Source organism: Genypterus blacodes, unplaced genomic scaffold (assembly GCF_046128005.1).
Source record: "Genypterus blacodes isolate CSIRO-AG114 ecotype Tasmania unplaced genomic scaffold, CSIRO-AGI_Gbla_v1 ptg000214l_1, whole genome shotgun sequence".
Lineage (NCBI taxonomy): Eukaryota > Metazoa > Chordata > Actinopteri > Ophidiiformes > Ophidiidae > Genypterus > Genypterus blacodes.
Genome location: NW_027467013.1, coordinates 2,116,015 through 2,134,890, shown reverse-complemented (window position 1 = coordinate 2,134,890; position 18,876 = coordinate 2,116,015). Strand labels below are relative to the sequence as shown.

The 18,876-nt window shown below is 46.6% G+C and overlaps 2 protein-coding genes across 4 annotated transcripts; both read left to right on the top strand.

The window, feature by feature from the left end:
* Nucleotides 1-17: 17 nt before the first annotated feature.
* ttc21b (tetratricopeptide repeat domain 21B) lies at nt 18-9,439 on the top strand. Its single transcript, XM_076169915.1, has 29 exons — nt 18-211; nt 450-579; nt 664-774; nt 864-1,030; nt 1,145-1,267; nt 1,508-1,665; nt 1,967-2,051; nt 2,145-2,243; nt 2,351-2,543; nt 2,632-2,729; nt 2,824-3,024; nt 3,274-3,403; nt 3,512-3,669; nt 4,042-4,266; nt 4,347-4,585; nt 4,815-4,887; nt 5,136-5,246; nt 5,329-5,467; nt 5,677-5,783; nt 5,922-6,110; nt 6,381-6,491; nt 6,580-6,661; nt 6,788-6,938; nt 7,028-7,189; nt 7,279-7,474; nt 8,216-8,440; nt 8,602-8,722; nt 8,811-8,878; nt 8,968-9,439. Exons 1-29 carry the CDS (start codon nt 188-190, stop codon nt 9,043-9,045), a joined length of 3,954 nt encoding a protein of 1,317 aa, XP_076026030.1. The 5' UTR covers nt 18-187; the 3' UTR covers nt 9,046-9,439.
* A 184-nt stretch (nt 9,440-9,623) lies between these two features.
* Nucleotides 9,624-18,504, top strand: galnt3 (UDP-N-acetyl-alpha-D-galactosamine:polypeptide N-acetylgalactosaminyltransferase 3 (GalNAc-T3)). Of its 3 annotated transcripts, none has more exons than XM_076170068.1 (12): nt 9,624-9,810; nt 10,373-10,676; nt 10,962-11,485; nt 13,137-13,309; nt 13,718-13,867; nt 14,021-14,252; nt 14,573-14,690; nt 14,783-14,983; nt 15,937-16,068; nt 16,327-16,428; nt 16,517-16,669; nt 16,781-18,504. In XM_076170068.1, the coding sequence occupies exons 2-12, from the start codon at nt 10,674-10,676 to the stop codon at nt 16,892-16,894; spliced, it is 1,902 nt and encodes a 633-aa protein (XP_076026183.1). In that variant the 5' UTR covers nt 9,624-9,810; nt 10,373-10,673; the 3' UTR covers nt 16,895-18,504. The 3 variants fall into 3 exon arrangements, with proteins under 3 accessions (XP_076026183.1, XP_076026182.1, XP_076026186.1); XM_076170067.1 differs by having other exon boundaries at nt 10,959-11,485; XM_076170071.1 differs by lacking the exons at nt 9,624-9,810; nt 10,373-10,676 and having other exon boundaries at nt 10,962-11,051; nt 11,198-11,485.
* Nucleotides 18,505-18,876: the final 372 nt, after the last annotated feature.

Below are 18,876 nucleotides of genomic sequence, written 5' to 3'. Positions count from 1 at the left end.
AGGCAACGCTCAAGAGTTTGTGCAAAATGGCGATAGACAACTGCAGCGTTATCTGTCGAGTCCTGTTAGCTGTAGCCAATAACAAACGCGGGTTCAATTGAATAGTTCGACATTAAGTGGGAACAAAACAGCAAAGCAGTCAGTTTTACACCAGTAGTGTCAACAGCTAAAAGCGTCTTTTGACAACATGGAGGACGAAGAGACAGCGTTGGTAGGCTAACGTTTCTAGTTTACTGTTTACTTAAGTGTACCGGAGGACCTGGAAATCCAGACTAAATCGCATTAGTTCAGTAAGATAATAAGTTAAATGAATAATGTAGAGCGGTATAATGAACATATTGTCGTCTGTTTAATATGTCACCCATCTACACAACTACCTAGTTATTCTCTAATGGTTTATATCCAATCATAAAGTCATAAACAGTGTCTTGTCCGTGTTTTTCCCTCAGAGTTTGATCAGGTACTACTGCTACGAAAAGTATTACAATCATGCTGTAAACACTGCAGCAGGAGCTCAGAGGAAATTCGGCAACCTTCCAATCTACAGCTTTTTCCACGCGTATGGCAACTTAATGCAAGGTAAGGACATTAATACTTTAAAACAAGCTACATCCAAATAGGCAAGCGTGTCTTAACCTGTGTTTGTGTCCTTGTTTGCTAAAGATAAAATCCAAGAAGCCATAGTAGAGTTGGACTCAATAAGAGACAGTGGAGATTTGTCTCTCTGCACCCTGATGGCTCTCGTCTATGCTGAGAGAAAAAGACCAAATCCAGGTAAACTATCAAGATGTTCTTCATGCACGGACATTTTGAAAGGCTCTTCACCTCTATTAGAGATTCTCTGATTGCCTCTGTGTTGACAGATCGGGAAATCGTGCAGGAACTCGACGCTAAAGTCAAAGAAGATCGTAAAAGTGCTTCTCCCAAAGCTCTTTATCACGCCGGGGTGTTCCTGTGGCTTTTAGGTCGCAACGATAAAGCCAGAGAGTACACAGACAGAATGATCAAACTCTCCAGTGGCTCTCGAGAGGTGAGGGACTTATCTGTGTTGTTTTGCATTTTCAAAGCCCAGGCGTGTGTCTGGCATGATGAGCCAGCCATGATCAGGTGGCTGTGTGTGTGATGTGTGATGTGTGTCACTCAGGGCATAATCCTGAAAGCCTGGATCGACCTGACATCTGGGAAAGACGCGTACGCCAAAAAGGCTGGAAAATACTTTGATGAGGGGCTGAAAGAGAAAGCGGATATTTTTGCCCTAATGGGAAAGGTAAGATGGGAAACACAGATCCATTCTGATTAGTGTTTCATAACCACAGAATAAGAGTTTGGTGTATTTAGTAGTAGTATGGTTTCATTATTTCATATAATGCCCTATGCTTTTTGTGGTATTTGTTGTGTTTCAGTACAAATACATTCAATATCTGTAGTATGCTGCATTTAAAGTTGTTGTTTACACTCAGATTTAATGTCAGGCTTTCCACAATCATTGGTATTTTCTCGGTCCAAGGCACAATACTGTGAGTATCGTCAGAACTACTCTGGAGCGCTGGAGCTGGTTAACCAGGTCATCGTTAGTTTCCCTGGATTCTTGCCCGCCCTCATCAAGAAGATGAAGCTGTTGCTGAGCCTCCAGGACTGGGAGCAGACCACAGACGCAGCAGTGAGGTGATTGACAGGAGGTTTTATTTCAAATCATACTCAGTAGGAACACACATCCTTCTTGTTGGAGAGGAGAACGAGGGATCACGCAGGTTTGAGCCAGACCCTCACTGGGATGTTGGGCGTCGGGAGCCGTGTGCTGTAACCCTCTGCTGCCCTTGACCAGCTGAGTAGATAATGGAGTGTGTTCCTTTTAATCTTATTTGTCTCTGAACTTAATCTAGTACCCCTGAAGTGTAGTATATCACTATCAATCCAACCTGGTATGAGATCCAGTTCATTCAGTGGACTTTGTGTCATGTTTCAGGCTCTTACAAAGGGATAAGAATAACCCAGAGGCTCTCAGGATGCTGGTTCTGCATTCCTTATGTAGAGACGGAGACGTTACTGAGGTAAAGTTCACACTGCACACAACTTCAATGCATACTTTCAGCAGAAGAAGAATAAAATGCTATGATTGACAGGTGATTGTTTTTGTTTGTTAGTCAGTAAAGCAGCTTTCCAACCTCATCAGCAGCTTGGACATGCTGGAACCTCGCAGTCCCGAGCTTTTCTACAGGATGTCTCTTGCCTTCACTCGTGTTGTAAGATGACTTCCACTTCTATTTCTACATTCTTAACGCTGTGCTTGTAAGCTTCTTCATATCGGAGAGGTTCTCAACTTTTCACACACGTCTCTCTTCCCCCCCAGTGTGGACGGAATGAGAAGGTGATCGAGCAAACCCACAGAATGGTGGAGAAAGCCTTTTCTGTAGCATCAGGGGACTCTGACCTGGCCACTGAGTTGGGCCACCAGATGGTGCTTCAGTGCAGAATCAAGGAGGCCATGAAGTGGTACAAGACCGCCATGACTCTGGATGAGACGAGTGTTTCAGCTTTGATAGGTACATGAACATGTTACAATCACTATAAAACCTTCTACATGACACTCCATATCCACACACTCTTTCTGTCCTTTGTGATTTCTTGTAGGCATCATTCATTGCCAGCTGATTGAAAGCCACCTTGAAGATGCTGAGCAACAGTTGGAATTTCTCACAGAGATCCAACAATCTATTGGAAAATCTGGGGTAATGTCCTTTACTTATATAAATGTGCCTGCTTTTCAGATCTCTCCCCTTTCCCCCCTGCATTAAACACATCTCCTCTCTCTCGCCCTTTTAGGAGCTCCTGTACCTGCGGGCCGTGCTGGCGATGAAGAAGCGGCGGCCCCAGGAGGAGGTGGCCAACCTGCTGAACGACGCCGTGGACACACACTTCTCGGCACTGCAGGGTTTGCCTCTGGGAGTGGAGTACTTTGAGAAGCTCAACCCTGACTTCCTGTTGGAGATCGTTAAAGTGTATCTAGCACTGTGTCCCGCTAAGGTACACAACGTTTAATGTCCTAGTAATGTCTCACACACTGTACTGTGTGTGCTGGACATGATAAGGGATGTTGGGTGAATACTTATCCCACTCCTCCATTAAAGAGTGAGTCAGCTCTGTGTGTGTGTGTGTGTGTGTGTGTGTGTGTGTGTGTGTGTGTGTGTGTGTGTGTGTGTGTGTGTGTGTGTGTGTGTGTGTGTGTGTGTGTGTGTGTGTGTGTGTGTGTGTGTGTGTGTGTGTGTGTTGTAGCCCCCGGGCCCGGGCCAGCCCCCCGCTCCTCTGCTCCACCACTGTGCCTCTCTGTTGGACACGGTGGTCAAGACTGTGCCAGGTCTCCTTCAGGGGGTCTTCCTGCTCGCCAAAGTCAGATTCCTGTCTGGTGAGCATTAAAACACTTCTTACACTTCTTATCTACATACCACAAATACCTTCTCTTACTTTTTTATTTTTTTGTAACTGGTTTGCTTCTTCCTCCGTCCCGGCTCAGGTGATATCGAAGCGGCTCAGAGTGGCCTTCATCACTGCCTGGCACAGTCTTCCTCTCATGCCGACGCTCATCTGCTGATGGCTCAGATCCACCTGCTGCAGGGGAACTTCAGGTTGTGCTCCCAGTCGCTTGAAGACTGCCTCAGTGAAAACTTTGAGGTGAGATTCATTGTGTTGGATTTCTGTGCGTTTGTATTTTTCTGCCCGGACTCACAATACATGAAATGCTCCGTTGAGTTTAAAGTGTGCATGTATCCACACAACCCTCCCTCAGGTACATTAACTCAGCAAATGGACACACACTCATCAAAATCAATTAACAAGGTTCAGGTATATTAACTTATACAGGAGGATTTTGGCCACATAGTGACAATAAATGTGCTGAGCTAAGAGCTTTTTTGTGGGGGGCTCATTAAATAATATAGCTGTGTGAGTTTGGGTCAGGTTCATACAGAGACCACAGGAGCTGAACTGGTTGAGGTTGGACTCATAAGTGCTGTGACCTACTAGATCATGACTTGTCCGTTCCAGATTCGAGAGCACCCCATATACCACCTGATCAAAGCTCAGGCCCAGAAGAAAATGGGCGAGCTGTCCGGGGCCATTCAGACTCTGCAGATGGCCATGAGCCTCCCAGGGGTCCACAAGATGGGAGCCTCACTCAAGTCCAAGAGCAAGAAGATAGAGCTGAGCCCTGCCGACTGCGTCTCTGTCTTCTTGGAGTTAGCTGAGGCCCTGTGGCTCAACGGAGACCAGGTAAAGTCACGTGTCAGCGTATATCTGGCCTTGAAAGAAAACCTGCATCATTTTGTTAACATATGGATTTAACATTCCAGCATGAAGCCGCCAAGGTGATGCAGGACGCCATCAACGAGTTCTCGGGCACGCCTGAGGAGCTCCGCGTCACTATTGCCAACGCCGACCTGGCCCTGATGCGCGGCGACCCGGAGCTGGCACTGAGCATGCTCCGAAACATCACCCCCGAACAGCCCTACTACATCCAGGCCAAAGAGAAAATGGCGGATATCTATCTGAACCACCGGAAAGAGAAACGACTCTACGCGAGCTGCTACAGGTGGGCAGCAGAAACTTTGGCTCCACCGGAGGAAAAAGCACATCCTGGGTTTCTACTGAACATTAGGGCTGATATTATGATTAGTTTGAAACCTAATGCATAATAAATGTTTCTTGTGATCAATAACGCCTTAAGTGATGCAGTTAATTACATGAAAGGTGTAATTCAGCTGTACTGATACTCGTCTGCCCCTGTCTCTAAAAGGATCAATGTATCTTTGTCTTCTCAGGGAACTTGTGGAGAAGCTGCCCAGTCCTCACACGTATCTCTTACTTGGTGACGCTTACATGAACATTCAGGAAGTAAGTGGGAACACAGGGATTCTTAAGAGACACTTAAGACGGGAGATTAGTTCTTAATGTCCCGGGGCGGATGTTGTTTGAATCATGCAGCAGCTTTATAAAGTGATAAGATGATTGTGTGTGTAAATGATCAAATGGATTTGCCAGAATAATATTTACAAAACCAATTCATCAACAACGATGACATCATCTTCATACGCAGGAAACCAGAGCACTTGCTGTTTACCGTAACATGTGTTTATCCGTAGCCGGAGAAAGCCATTGAGGTTTACGAGCACGCTCTTAAGAAAACCCCCAAAGATGGAGCCTTGGCCAGCAAGATCGGAAAAGCCCTCGTCAAGACTCACAACTACGTCAAGGTTTGTGTCCGACGCTTGTGCAAGAGCGACGTGACTTACACTCAAACAAGCGCTCACATGGACTTGCGGCTGTTACACACAGGCCATCAATTACTACGAAGCTGCCCTGAAGACCGGGCAGCAGAACTTCCTGCGCTACGACCTGGCTGAGCTGCTGATGAAGATGAAGCAGCACGAGCGCTGTGAGAGAGTCCTGCAGGACGCGTTGGCCCATGAACCCGGTACCGTGGCGCTTTCTAGCTCGTTGATCTCCCAAGTAAATTTTGCCGTGGCTTCCTGACTTCATCTTTGGCAATACAGTAATACTAAAAATACATAATAACAACAGTAACAGAATCCAGAAACTGAGTGATGATGATGACGGTTTCTCTGCACGTTTATGCAAATCATCCATTTGTCCCGTGCTTTATTTTCTGATTTCTCTTGACAGTGAACGAACTGCCAGCACTCACAGACGACTGCCGTTATCTGGTCCTTCTGGCCAAAGTCCAAAATAAGGTCGAGAAAAACGAAGAAGCTTTACTTTCGCTCCAGAAAGTAAGTGCTTCCAGTTTCTTCCACTCATCTGTTCACAATTTCTGTGTGAAAAACATTGCAGGGTTATTTCCCGCCACTCCTCAACGGGGGCTTTGATTACACTATTCCTAAATAACTGCGGCGTGCTGCTGTGCGTAGGCCCGGGACGTGCAGGCCAAGGTGCTGAAGCGGGTGCAGATGGAGCAGCCCGACGCCATCCCCATGCAGAAGCAGCTCGCCGCCGAGATCTGCGCCGAGATCGCTAAACACTACACAAGTCACCGCGGCTACGAGAGAGCAGTCAAGTTCTACAAAGAAGCTCTTGTGTATTGTGAGAGCGATCGCAAGGTCAGTGTGGCCCAATCAAAACGTCCTGTGTGTGTGCTCGCTGCAGCTGTGGCTGACACATCCTGGCCTCATCCCTGTGTTTTTACAATTTCACTCCTTGGTCATTTATTTAGATAAACGGTCCAACCTGACTAAAAACAGCGTAGCTTAACTTGGGAGTCAAGCACATGACACAGAATACAAACAGAGACTGACGTGCCACCGTACATTATTGTGTTAAGAGTGTCGTAACAACCTTTTCTTCACATGAATGCCCCCCTCTGTCTCTAGGTGATGTTGGAGTTGGCCCGTGTGTACCTGACACTAGACGAGGTGGACGCCTGCCAGGACCAATGCAGCATCATTCTGAAGAACGACCAATTTAACGAAGATGCAACGCTGGTTTGTGCCGTCGGACTTTAAGGGGAAACGTCGTCTTACTGGAAGTGATTTTTGTGGAGCTGATTCCTTTCCGTGTGTTTGTCTGTAGATGATGGCTGACTTGATGTTCAGAAAGCAAGACTATGAGCAGGCTGTGTTCCACTTCCAACAACTCCTGGAGCGCAAACCAGGTGCAAACCGGGCCACGTTGCTTTCAAGACGTTAATACCGTCTGCTACCTTCCCACAGAAAATCCAAAGAAATGTGCTGTGAATGTAAATGTGGAAAGTATAATACCTCCCATCTGTTGTTTTCAGACAACTACCCAACCCTGTCACGTCTTATTGACTTGTTGAGGAGGGCGGGGAAGTTGGAAGAAGTTCCCAGATTCCTCGAAATGGCAGAGAAACATTGTCCCAGGGCCAAGTTTGACCCGGGGTTCAACTACTGCAAAGGACTTCATCTTTGGTAAACCTGATTCCTCAAGATTGTGCTGACATCTGTTTCAAGTTCAGGTTAGTATTTATTATCAGATTCAACTTGTGCTTCCATCTCAGGTACACGGGGGAACCCAACGATGCTCTGCGTCACTTTAACAAGGCACGCAAAGACAACGTCTGGGGCCAAAACGCTGTGTACAACATGATAGAGATCTGCCTCAATCCAGACAATGACACCATGGGAGGAGAGGTGTTTGAGAATTTAGATGGGGACATTGGGTGAGTGGACGTGAGATGCGTCTTATGTATAGTAGCAGTATAGGAAATGTTTTGTAATGCCTAGGTGCGTCGTGTTTGTCTCCGATCAGGAACTCCACAGAGAAGCAGGAGTCGGAGCAGCTGGCGGTGAGAACGGCTGAGAAGCTGCTGAAAGAGTTAAAGCCTCAGACACCAGGTGGACATATGCAGCGTCGCATCTTGGAGAACTACTGCTTTCTGCCTACTAAACAGAAAGCCAACGTGGAGAAAGCCCTGGCTGTTTTCACTGAGATCGCAAACACGGAGGTAAGTAAACTCCAGAGGACGCACGTGAGTTCACATCCCACGCTTCAGCAACAACGGCAGCGAGCAGAACCTGCCTTAATGTGCAACTTAGTTTGGGTTTGAACATCGCAGCCTTCAGTGTCAACACAAAGTAACCTAGGTGATGTTGCTTTCCTTTTTTTTGCACATCCATGAGAAGCTTTCCACAGATCTGTTTCTGATCACAACCTGTGAAACCTGAAGACAGTGACGCAGGAAGGCCACTGCTGGAAAACATATATTAGCAGACAGATTTCAAGAATAAAAGCATAATATTGTGAGAATAAACAGAGGATAAAATCATAATATCTAGAGAAAATAGTGGAAATTGTGGGTATTATGAGCAAACAGGAGAGAGGTGTGTGTGTGTGTGTGTGTGTGTGTGTGTGTGTGTGTGTGTGTGTGTGTGTGTGTGTGTGTGTGTGTGTGTGTGTGTGTGTGTGTGTGTGTGTGTGTGTGTGTGTGTGTGTGTCAGAGTGAAGGAAGTTCAGTTCACTTCTGCTTCTCAAAAAAGGAGTACTTTATCTCAAATATTGCAACATTGTTCCTGTTCTCTTTCTTTTTGCCACCGTGATCATCATATCACATTGGCCCTCGTGCTGCATCGTACCAGAGTGATCTGAATGTCGTGTGTAAAATCAGTGGATCCCCCCCTTTAACTTTATAAACTGTATTGCTGTATTTGGATAATTGTCTAACCAGAGTTCCTTTGGCTGAATCCAGAAAGACCACGTGCCAGCTCTACTCGCCATGGCAACAGCTTACATGATCCTCAAACAAACTCCCCGAGCCAGGAACCAGCTGAAGCGCATAGCTAAGATGAACTGGAGCATCGTGGACGCCGATGAGTTTGAGAAGAGCTGGCTGCTCCTGGCAGACATCTACATCCAGTCAGGGAAGTACGACATGGCCGGGGATCTTCTGAAAAGGTGCCTCCGACACAACAAGGTCAGCCGCTGCTCTGCTGCTCTGATGCTCTACAGCTCACATGGCAGCACAATTCAAAGCTGCACGTTTCTCCCTGTTGTGCTGATCCGTATGTATTTAAGGTGCAGAGACGGTGTTTTGTGTTTAAGCTTGTTGTGATAATATTTGCTCTTTTCTTCCAGTCATGCTGTAAAGCGTATGAGTATCTGGGCTACATAATGGAAAAAGAGCAGGCATTCCGTGATGCAGCATTCAACTATGAACTGGCCTGGAAATATGGAAATCAAACGAACCCGACTATTGGTACGATCCTCTGAAGTCACGTGTGCAGAAATATGAAAACAATTAGGAGGATTAATAATATCTAACATGTGATGTGTTCCTATTTCAGGATACAAGCTTGCTTTTAACTATTTAAAAGCAAAGAGGCACGTTGACGCCATAGACGTGTGTCATAAGGTGAGAAGCTTTGGAAGGAGGGAGGAAGTGTGAGAGATTTGATGGATTTCCATGTCACACATCATCTTTCTGTGTGTGTGTGTCTGCAGGTGCTGGACGCTCATCCCAACTATCCAAGGATCAGAAAGGACATCCTGGACAAAGCCCGTGCTGCCCTAAGATCTTAGAGCAGTGTGTGTGAGTGTGAGTGTGTGTGTGAGAGAGAGAGAGAGACTGAGCAAGAAAGAAGGAAACCTGTAATGCAATATAATGTCTTTATATTTCAGATTGAGTTTATTTTGTTTTTAAATGTTAATTAATAAGAACATATTTAAAACGTGAAAAGAATGTACACTTGTTTTGTATTTTTTAATAAAACCCTCTCTTCTATCATGTCATTATTGTATATAGATATCGTTTTGTATCCATCCTGAAGAAAAAGATGTTTTTTGTGAAAAGTACGCATTATGTTTCTAAGTTAAGAAAGATTTAAGAATATCACCCCTATTTTAAATTTCAATCCACATTCTACTTCACCATGTTGTGATTATTCATGTAAAACATTCGCCTCTCTAATTAAACTTCTTCACTGTCTCCATGTGATTCATCGCTCGTCTCTTCCCCACGTTAAACACTGCAGACATGGAGACACACTCATCCGTGCAAACAACATCCACATTTGCAGCCACTTCCAGAGGAGGCTGGGGCTAAAGTCCAGCACACACAGAGCACGTTTGAACACACACACACACACACAGAGAGAGTGTGAGCACTGAGCAGAGCCATGGAGAGGAAACCCTGGAGTCACAGTGGAAGTGAAAGGCACAGAGAGCTCAAAGTGGGCAGCAGCGGAGCCGGATCCTCCGCATGGTCTCCACGTCTCTAACGCTTCATCCACACCGTCTCCCCCCTGCTCTCATTCACGTCCTCAAACTGCACCGTAGCTCCAGTCGGTGAGTGTTTTCAGACTTTCAAACGCAGATGTGTTTAATATTCCTAATTCTTGTATTTGTCCGCTAAAGAATCCTTTCGAAAACACGTTAAGTGTCTCCTGCTGCTCTGCTCAGCTGTTATTTTCTTCTTCTTCTTTTTTTTTTTTTTTTTTTTACTAAGTGCTCTTGCTCATTACTTTGAAGATCAGGTCGGATTTTTTTGGTTTTTAAGTGTAAAAATGTGGCGTGTGTGTGGGAAGCTGATTGGATGCGGTTGTGCTGTGTGGGGCAAAGCGCGTTCCTCTCTTATTTGTATCCCGGCAACTGTCCCGCTCAATGCTTAGTTGAACAAATCCTATTAACGGCGCTCTTATTGAATGAGAGGGACTCAGTGGAGAACAGCATCTTTAAAAAGCACTCAAGAATGACTGAAGAGCAGTTTGAAAGACTTTTGTGTTCGTATATGTGAACTAAAAATCTTTAAATCGGCTTTGATCTGTTTTTGTTCAATGAAAATAAAATTCATAACAAACAGGATCCTCAGCGTTTTCTTGGTTGAACTCTGCTCTTCTCTTCCTCTCAGGTATGGATTTGTGACACGCAATGGTCCCGTGTGCGCATGCGCAGCAGCAGGTCTCCTCCCTCTACCTGAGAGGAGCGCACCTGGCTCCAAGTAGACGGAAGTTTTGTGTCTGCCGACTTGAGAAAGGCGGAGTGACAGTGTGGACCGAAGAGATTTGCGTCTCTACGGAAATCTGTGGAGTTCCTTTGGAATTCGCGAATCCGAACAGGAGCGTGTCGGGAGAAAGCAGGATGTCCTCCTTCGGATCAGAGCGCAGTGGAGTGTGGGGCCTCTTCTGCCGTCACTTATAGGGCTGCGATTCATGGTACGTGACCTTTTATAATAGCGGAACCCTCTGCTGCGGTTTGATCATTTGATTACACACTAGACTAGAGGTAGCGGTTCGACGGTATCACCAAGTAAGTAAGTAATCAAGTCAATAAAACCTAATATAAGATGATCAAGAACAGAAATGACATATTGCGACATAATGCGTGTGATGTCTCATTGTGAAAGTATTTAGTTTGGATTTACTGGTGCGTTCGTGTTTACACATTCTTTGTTTGTGGCTTGTAATCATAATTAAAAACTGATTTGTGTGTTGCAGCAGAGAGTCAGCTTTGAAGTGGCCTGCGTGTTCTCCAGCAGAATGACAGCTCTGCGCAGACTGTTCAGGAGGCGACTGCACCCGCTGAAGCTGGTGATTGTGGCCCTTGTTTTTGTCACATTTGTGTTCTTCATACAATGGGAGGTGGAGAGCCCGCAGGACGACCCGTGGCTGAAGGAGATGGTGGTGAAGCGGGATACCATGCTGGGAATGGTGATGGGAGCTGTGAATAATTTCAGGGAAGTGATGCCAAAGATGCAGATCCGAGCCCCCGTCCGTCAGCAGGATAGTGCAGACGGGGCGTCGGGCTGTCTGCAGGGTCACTACGAGCTCAGGCCGGCACTGAAGCGCCCGCCGCAGGACCCGCTGGCCCCCGGAGCTGCTGGGAAACCCTTCCACACTGACTCCCTCAGCCCCACGGAGCAGAAGGAGAAGGAGAGAGGGGAAGAGAAACACTGCTTCAACCTGTACGCCAGCGACCGCATCTCCCTCAGCAGAGACCTGGGCCCCGACACCAGACCTCCAGAGTATGTGACCTGCTCAAACCTTTCTGCTTTTGCTTAACGGCTTCAAGTCAAGTTTTCACAAATGTCTGGCCTGTATTATCCTGAGAGATGTAATATTCCCCTCCACCCTCATTTGCATACAAGAGGGCAGCAGAATATGCAAAACACACCTCAGCACAACACCAGCACACCTTTCAGCCTCACACACACACACCAACACTCAACACCTGTGTGACTCTGCCAACAACAAGTGAGCAATACAAGCCACACAGAGCTCTTTAGTTTACTATTTGTTTTTATTGAAGCCAACATTTTACATGACATTGCGCATAGGAGATTTTGGAGATCATTGTTTATACAGAAAGAGGGAGAAGAGGAGAGAGAGAGAGAGAAAGAAGGAAGGTTGTATTATTATTACTATTGTTGTTGTTAAACTTTATACGCAGACCCTGAGGTAGAATTCAAGTAGATAAAAATTGCAATGATGTCATAGGGTACATACAGTTTTTACAGGATGATGTCATACAGCAATGTAGGCTAGAACAAGTGGCATCATAGGCTGTGGTAAAGAGAAGGAGAGAAGAGAGGAACAAGCAAAAACAAAGAGAGGACATCCCACCCAGAAACCCAACACAACCCCACAGACACACAACCCTGTCCTGGCCCGCCTGCGATGTAGAATAAAATGAAAAGATAAAAAGGAAGTGTTTGGTGTTCTGGGAATCAGGCACTGGTCTGGCCGACACACAGTTCTTAACCGTACAGGTGTGTGTCAGAAAATCACCATATTTGGCCAATTCATGCTTAAATGTCTGATTTTGAGAAACATCATCTCATTGCGCCACCTAGTGGTTGTACATTCAGCCTTATGGCTCCACATGAAATGCTCCACTTACTTCTTTCAACTCCATGCGTAAAGGCCATAAGTGAGCTAAACAAAATCAAAAAGACAAATTAGTACCCCAAAAGTCAATTGCAATATTGGGACACATTGGGCATCTTCAGCTATGATGTCATGTAATGTCTAATGGGACATGTGATGTCATATGGGGAATAGTTTATTGCTGTTATTTGTTACTGTTCAAAGATTCAGGCACAGCACAAATGCATTTTGTTGTATTATCATATACAATGACAATAAAAGCTATTCTATTCTATTCTATTCTATTCTATTGGCCCAAAATCCAAGCTGAAGTCACACACACTGCAAAACCACAGACGCTCCTACAACATAGACACGTTAATGCAAACCTGCACGCTTCCGCCAGGGGAAAAATCTCAGGGCTAATTGTGCAGACTGGAGACATTGTTTCAGCACGTCTGCCCAGTTAATGCGGCCGCTTCAGGAAAAAAAGAAGAGTTATGTTTGGCTAATCATTGAAGTCTGTATCTGCGTCCCAGTAGATTCTCCCACTCTGATATGGCTGACGATTCACAGAGGCCCGTACACACACACACACACACACACACACACACACACACACACACACACACACACACACACACACACACACACACACACACACACACACACACACACACACACACACACATTGTCGGAGCTGAAACGGACACCCCACAGGGGAGGGTCCACAGAGGTAATAACTACTCTATTGTGCCACTCAGGAGCTCTAAAGGACACTAAGATCTTTGTGCTCCCCTCCTGCTGCAGATGTATCGAGCAAACCTTCAGACGCTGCCCCCCCCTGCCCACCACCAGCGTGATCATCGTGTTCCACAACGAGGCGTGGAGCACTCTGCTGAGGACGGTCTACAGCGTCCTGCACACCTCCCCGGCCATCCTCCTCAAGGAGATCATCCTGGTGGACGACGCCAGCATGGACGGTAAAAAGCTCAGGAAGCGAGGGGCTGCTGGGAAAGGCTGTGCAAAGACGGATCAGTGTGTGTGTGTGTAGAAATGAGTCAGAGTTGATGCAGGATTTGATTTGTGGGGTGTAAAGTTCTCATGTTGAAGGTGGAAGGCAGAGAGATTTCCTCCTCTAATCTGCACACACAAAATCTGACGACTGTGCAGGTTTTGTGTATTTCCCCCTGTAAGCCTTTAGTATTTTCAACATTCACTCATGTTTTCTGATTAGATTTGTCATTTGATCTCTTCTCACATCAAACTTTAACCTCAAGTAACTTCATCTTGTCTTTCATTGTAATGTGCCGTACACTGCTTCCCATTCATAGTGTGTGTGTGTCTATGTGTGTGTGTGTGTGTGTGTAATGGATGTCCTCTGCTTTCAGACACGTTGAAGGATGAGCTGGACGAGTATTTGAAAAGCTTGAAAATTGTGCAGGTGGTCCGCCAGCGAGAGAGGAAAGGCCTCATCACCGCCCGGCTGCTGGGCGCCTCCGTGGCCACGGGTGACACACTCACCTTCCTGGATGCCCACTGTTAGTCAACACCGCACACCCAGACGCACCCATTTCTCACAGCTCCCTTACACAATGCACGCCCTTCTTAAGCCACCGCCGACATCGCGCGATCCTAAATTGGCCAATTATGGGAAGTCATTGTGTAATTTCATCCGTCCGTTGTGTTGACAGGCGAGTGTTACCAAGGCTGGCTGGAGCCTCTGCTGGCCCGGATAGCGGAGAACAGCACGGTGGTGGTCAGTCCTGATATCACCACCATAGACCTCAACACCTTTGAGTTCATGAAGCCGTCCCCCTACGGCCAGAACAACCGGGGCAACTTTGACTGGGGGCTGTCGTTTGGCTGGGAGGGTTTACCCGATCACGAGAAGCAGAGGAGGCGAGATGAAACGTACCCCATCAAGTAAGGAGACTTGGAATGGAAACGTATACATTTGGAGTTTTGTTATTCATCTTGTCCTTCTTCTTCTTCTTCTTCTTCTTCTTCTTCTTCTTCTTCTTCTTCTTCTTCTTCTTCTTCTTCTTCTTCTTCTTCTTCTTCTTCTTCTTCTTCTTCTTCTTCTTCTTCTTCTTCTTCTTCTTCTTCTTCTTCTTCTTCTTCTTCTTCTTCTTCTTCTTCTTCTTCTTCTTCTTCTTCTTCTTCTTCTTCTTCTTCTTCTTCTTCTTCTTCTTCTTCTTCTTCTTCTTCTTCTTCTTCTTCTTCTTCTTCTTCTTCTTCCACAGGACCCCCACGTTTGCCGGTGGGCTCTTCTCCATCTCCAAAGACTATTTCTACCATGTTGGAAGCTACGACGAGCAAATGGAAATCTGGGGTGGAGAGAATATTGAGATGTCGTTCCGGGTAAGAGCAACAACTCGCTTTTGTGTATCCCCGACGATTCAGTTGACTGCGTGTCGGCCCCACCTTTACGCGTCTTTACCTGTAAACCGCAGGTGTGGCAGTGCGGCGGACAGCTGGAGATCATTCCTTGCTCCATCGTGGGCCACGTCTTCCGCACCAAGAGCCCCCATACCTTCCCCAAGGGCACGCAGGTGATCGCCCGCAACCAGGTGCGACTGGCCGAGGTCTGGATGGATGACTTCAAGGAGATCTTCTACCGGCGAAACCAGCAGGCCGGGCAGATTGCTCGAGACGTACGTAGACGGGAGCCGTTTAAAACGCGCAGTTTGATTGATTTCTCCTCTGCCTTGTCATCCTTCACCTCTCCCACTCCCGGTCACACAGCCTGTGTTTTAAAGACCCCCCATTATCCCCCTCCTAAGACAAGTTTGAGCAAATCCCCCCCTCGCGTGTCTCTGAGTTATATCCCATCAGCGCTTAGGTCACATGTAGGAACACATCCTGCAGGGGAGGAAGCAAGAAGAAGAAGAACCTGTGGCGCTCCGTTCTGACACTTAAAGCGCCAAACCTGTGCAAACGAGAGGAATTCTTAGAAACCAGAGCCACGTTATTGACTGGAGTCTCCGCTCGAGGCTATTAGGGGCTGAAAGCTGTTAACCCACAGCGAGAAAGGGGCCTAAAGGAAGTGAGCTCTGGTAAATGACACGGGTTCGCAGCGTTTCTCAACACGTGGTCTCCTAGGAGCCATAAACAGCTTCCCTCGGGGCCATACCTCACAGATTTGGTATCCACTTCAGCCGGCGTTCACCACCCTGAGCGGCGTCTCATCATTATATTAAGTGTTCCCATTATTCAAGCCGAGCCTCTCAAATGTGCTGCACCTTGTTGTTTAAGGGGAAACGAGCGGCTGAACTCCTGAGTCGGCGTTAGCATTCATTTATCTCCTCCACAAAGACGTGCGAGTGCTGGAATGTGTTCACGGCCGTCAGAAGGCTGAAGTAATGATGGCAGCTGGTCGAAGTTGAGTAGTGTGGAATGTTCTGTCCTTTAGATTTGTGTCATTGTTCTAATTACGATAACTAACCGGTTAAAAAAGGTCAATTCCGGGTTCAGTAGGAAACGTGTATTTCAAAGTGATATTTTCCAATTTTTTGCAAACCAAAGTGGCGGTGAAGACGTTTGCTTTGGCCTCCGCCCCCGTCGGTGGTTTGGAAGCGCTAACGGCTGGCTGGCATTGTCTCAACAGAGGGCCTTTGGCGACATCTCCAAACGCTTGGACCTCCGGGCGCAGCTGCAGTGCAAGAACTTCACCTGGTATTTGAAGAACGTCTATCCAGAAGCCTTCATGCCTGATCTCAACCCACTCAGCTTTGGCTCGGTAAGATCGCACGCGGCCCTCGCTCAACGCTTAGCCGCCTCGCCTCTCACAAAAAAAAAAAAAAAAAAAAACCTCAGGCCCGTCTAGCCGCTGTGGGTTTCCACTTCGGCTCTCCAGAGGGCAGTGAGCAGCTCCAATTTGACACCGGTGAGAACGCCCGAGGGACCGGCGCTGTTTGAACAGCTTGCACTGGATGTTATTTTTTCTTTTTTTGTTTCCTCTCACCGCCCGCTCTTTCCCTTTCTTCCCTCCTTGTAGGTGAAAAACGTGGGTAAAGACTCGTGCCTGGATGCCGGAGAGAACAATGAGGGAGGGAAAAAGCTGATCATGTACCCGTGCCACGGCCTGGGAGGAAACCAGGTCAGTTGGACAACGGCGCCGCTTCCTATCTTTTTATCGATTAAAGCATGAACGGTGTTAATTTTCTTGTCCTCCCGCTTCGTTGCAGTATTTTGAGTATTCCACCCATCACGAGATCAGACACAACATCGGGAAGGAGCTGTGTTTGGACGGGGCGGAGGGCGGCGTGAAGCTGCAGGAGTGCCAGTACAAAGGCAGGAACACGGCTGTGCCGGCGGATCAGAAATGGGAGCTAAAGGAGGTGAGCGTGCGTGCGTGCGTGCGTGTGTGTGCATGCGAGTGTGTGTTCAGACACTTTGGTATGATTTGTGTTTTGTGTGGATTATCATCGCCGCTCCTCTCTTTCATACAGAACCAGTTATTCTACATTCCGATGTGGAACTTGTGCCTGAGTGCCCGTCAGGAGCATCCGTCTCTCACCCTCTGCAACCCCGCTGACAGATTCCAGCTCTGGTCCTTCATCTGACACACCAACAACTCCACACACTAGCAACTCTGTGCATAGACATACTAGAGCCAGCGTACACTTCATGCAGTTAACAAGCAGGATTGTCTTTTTTTTGTCTTTTTTTTTTTTTGTAGATCGACCACATTGAGTTTTTAATTTATTTTTATACGTAGAAGAAGTGATCTGCTGATGCTGCCTGGAGAGGTTTGGAGCGAGGGAGACGAGGCGGCGTGACGCTGCAAGAAGGAACCCTCAGAGACAAATAGGGGGGGATTTTTCTTTTTTTTCACGTCTGGATTCCTCCCAAGTCAGCCTGTGAAATGAAACTTTGAGCTCAGTGGAGATGCACTCCAGGTGACCTGTGCCTCTCCTGTGTTTATAGTCCGCTCAACCAAAACATGCAGTATTAATTACATAAAGTAAACACCCAGTACTTTGGCTGGTCGGTCGGTCGGTCGGTCGGTTGGTGAGACAAACAATGGACAAATCTAAAACAAATAGCAACCGATCATCAGATGTTAATTGTGAACACGAGGTGCAAGATGTCACGGAGGAGGAAATCTCAAATGTGCACCAAAGAGCCTGAAACGTGCGACGGGCATCGTAGAGACAGGTTTTATAACGCTGAACTTCACATTTGGGATGTCTTTCTCTTTTTTTTTTTTTGTACTGTCCGGTGCCTTGGAATTCTGGTTGCCATGGGGAGGCGTGGGGGGGGGTACAGGTCTCTGCAGGATAGTGGATTGTGGTTGCCATGGAGTCGATAACTCTCATTTCAAGCAGTGCAGAAAAACATTTCAAACTTTTACACTTTAATATGCAAATGGCAGAAGTCAAAGGAGGACACGGATTTTATACATTTGTGTTAGCGGTCTTGGAAAAGACCAATTCCTGATGTGAGAGCGGCTGTATTAAGTTATTTGTTTCTGTGTAAAGTCTGGAAAAGTGACCTCCATTCCAGTGCTTTCACTGAGGAAACATCTGTATGAATCAATAACATTTCAGTGTGTGTTAGGGGGGTGCTTCATTTCTCTCCCACCACACACACACACACACACACACGTTCTCTCACGCCTGTGGCCTTTGGCGCCCATGCAGAGCCCGTCATGACATCATGATGGAGGTAATCTTTCCAGACCTCCTCCACACGTCTCCCTCTGCAGCGCCAAAAGCTGCCATGCACTTTTCATGCGTACGCTGCGTAAAATCCGAGCAGGCGTAAGAGAGCAAGCGAGGCAAATCCAGCTGGACCCGAATCTCCACGTGGTCTCAAACTGCATTTTCTGTGTAATGCTACAACACAACCTGAACATAATGTTGGAAAGTTAAATGCTTTTATAGCGGACAGAATCCAGAGGCAGTTTGAGTTGATTTAAATCTTTAAAAGACAAATGTTATTAATGCGAAACATGCATTTCACCAGTGACTGAATTCCTCCCTCCAGTTGTGAATGTCTGGTGCAGGCACTAGTGTTTAGATGGCAGTGAGACTGTCGCTTTATGTTTGTGGCTTGGTGAGATACGGATCTTAAGTGTGTGTGCGCGTCTGCCTCCGACCGGAACCTTCCAGTGTTTTCATCCTGTGAGAGATGTAATTGTTTTCAACTGATTAAATTTTCATTTATGCCACTTTCACTTCTCACTGTAGTCTGTAGAGGGCGCCGCACACCAAGAAGTGACTCAGCTGTGTGTGTGTCTGTGTGTGTCTGTGATGGCCTTTAAGTTTAGCCATGAGGTGTATAAAGAGAAGAATATCAGTCATTACAATCAAAACAGCGATTTTAATAAAATTTATTTTAAAATCATGTTAAAAATGGAACGACTCAGAATGAAGTTGGCTTTATCTACATTTGGGAACCAAACACATTGAAACATTGATACCATTTTTGTGCAAAATGTCTGCGTCTTCACAGAGTAGGAAATGAAAGAAATCAGGCACATGAAGCTTTACAACTCACAACCAGCATGAAACTAAAGACCATATTAAGGTAGTGAAGCTTT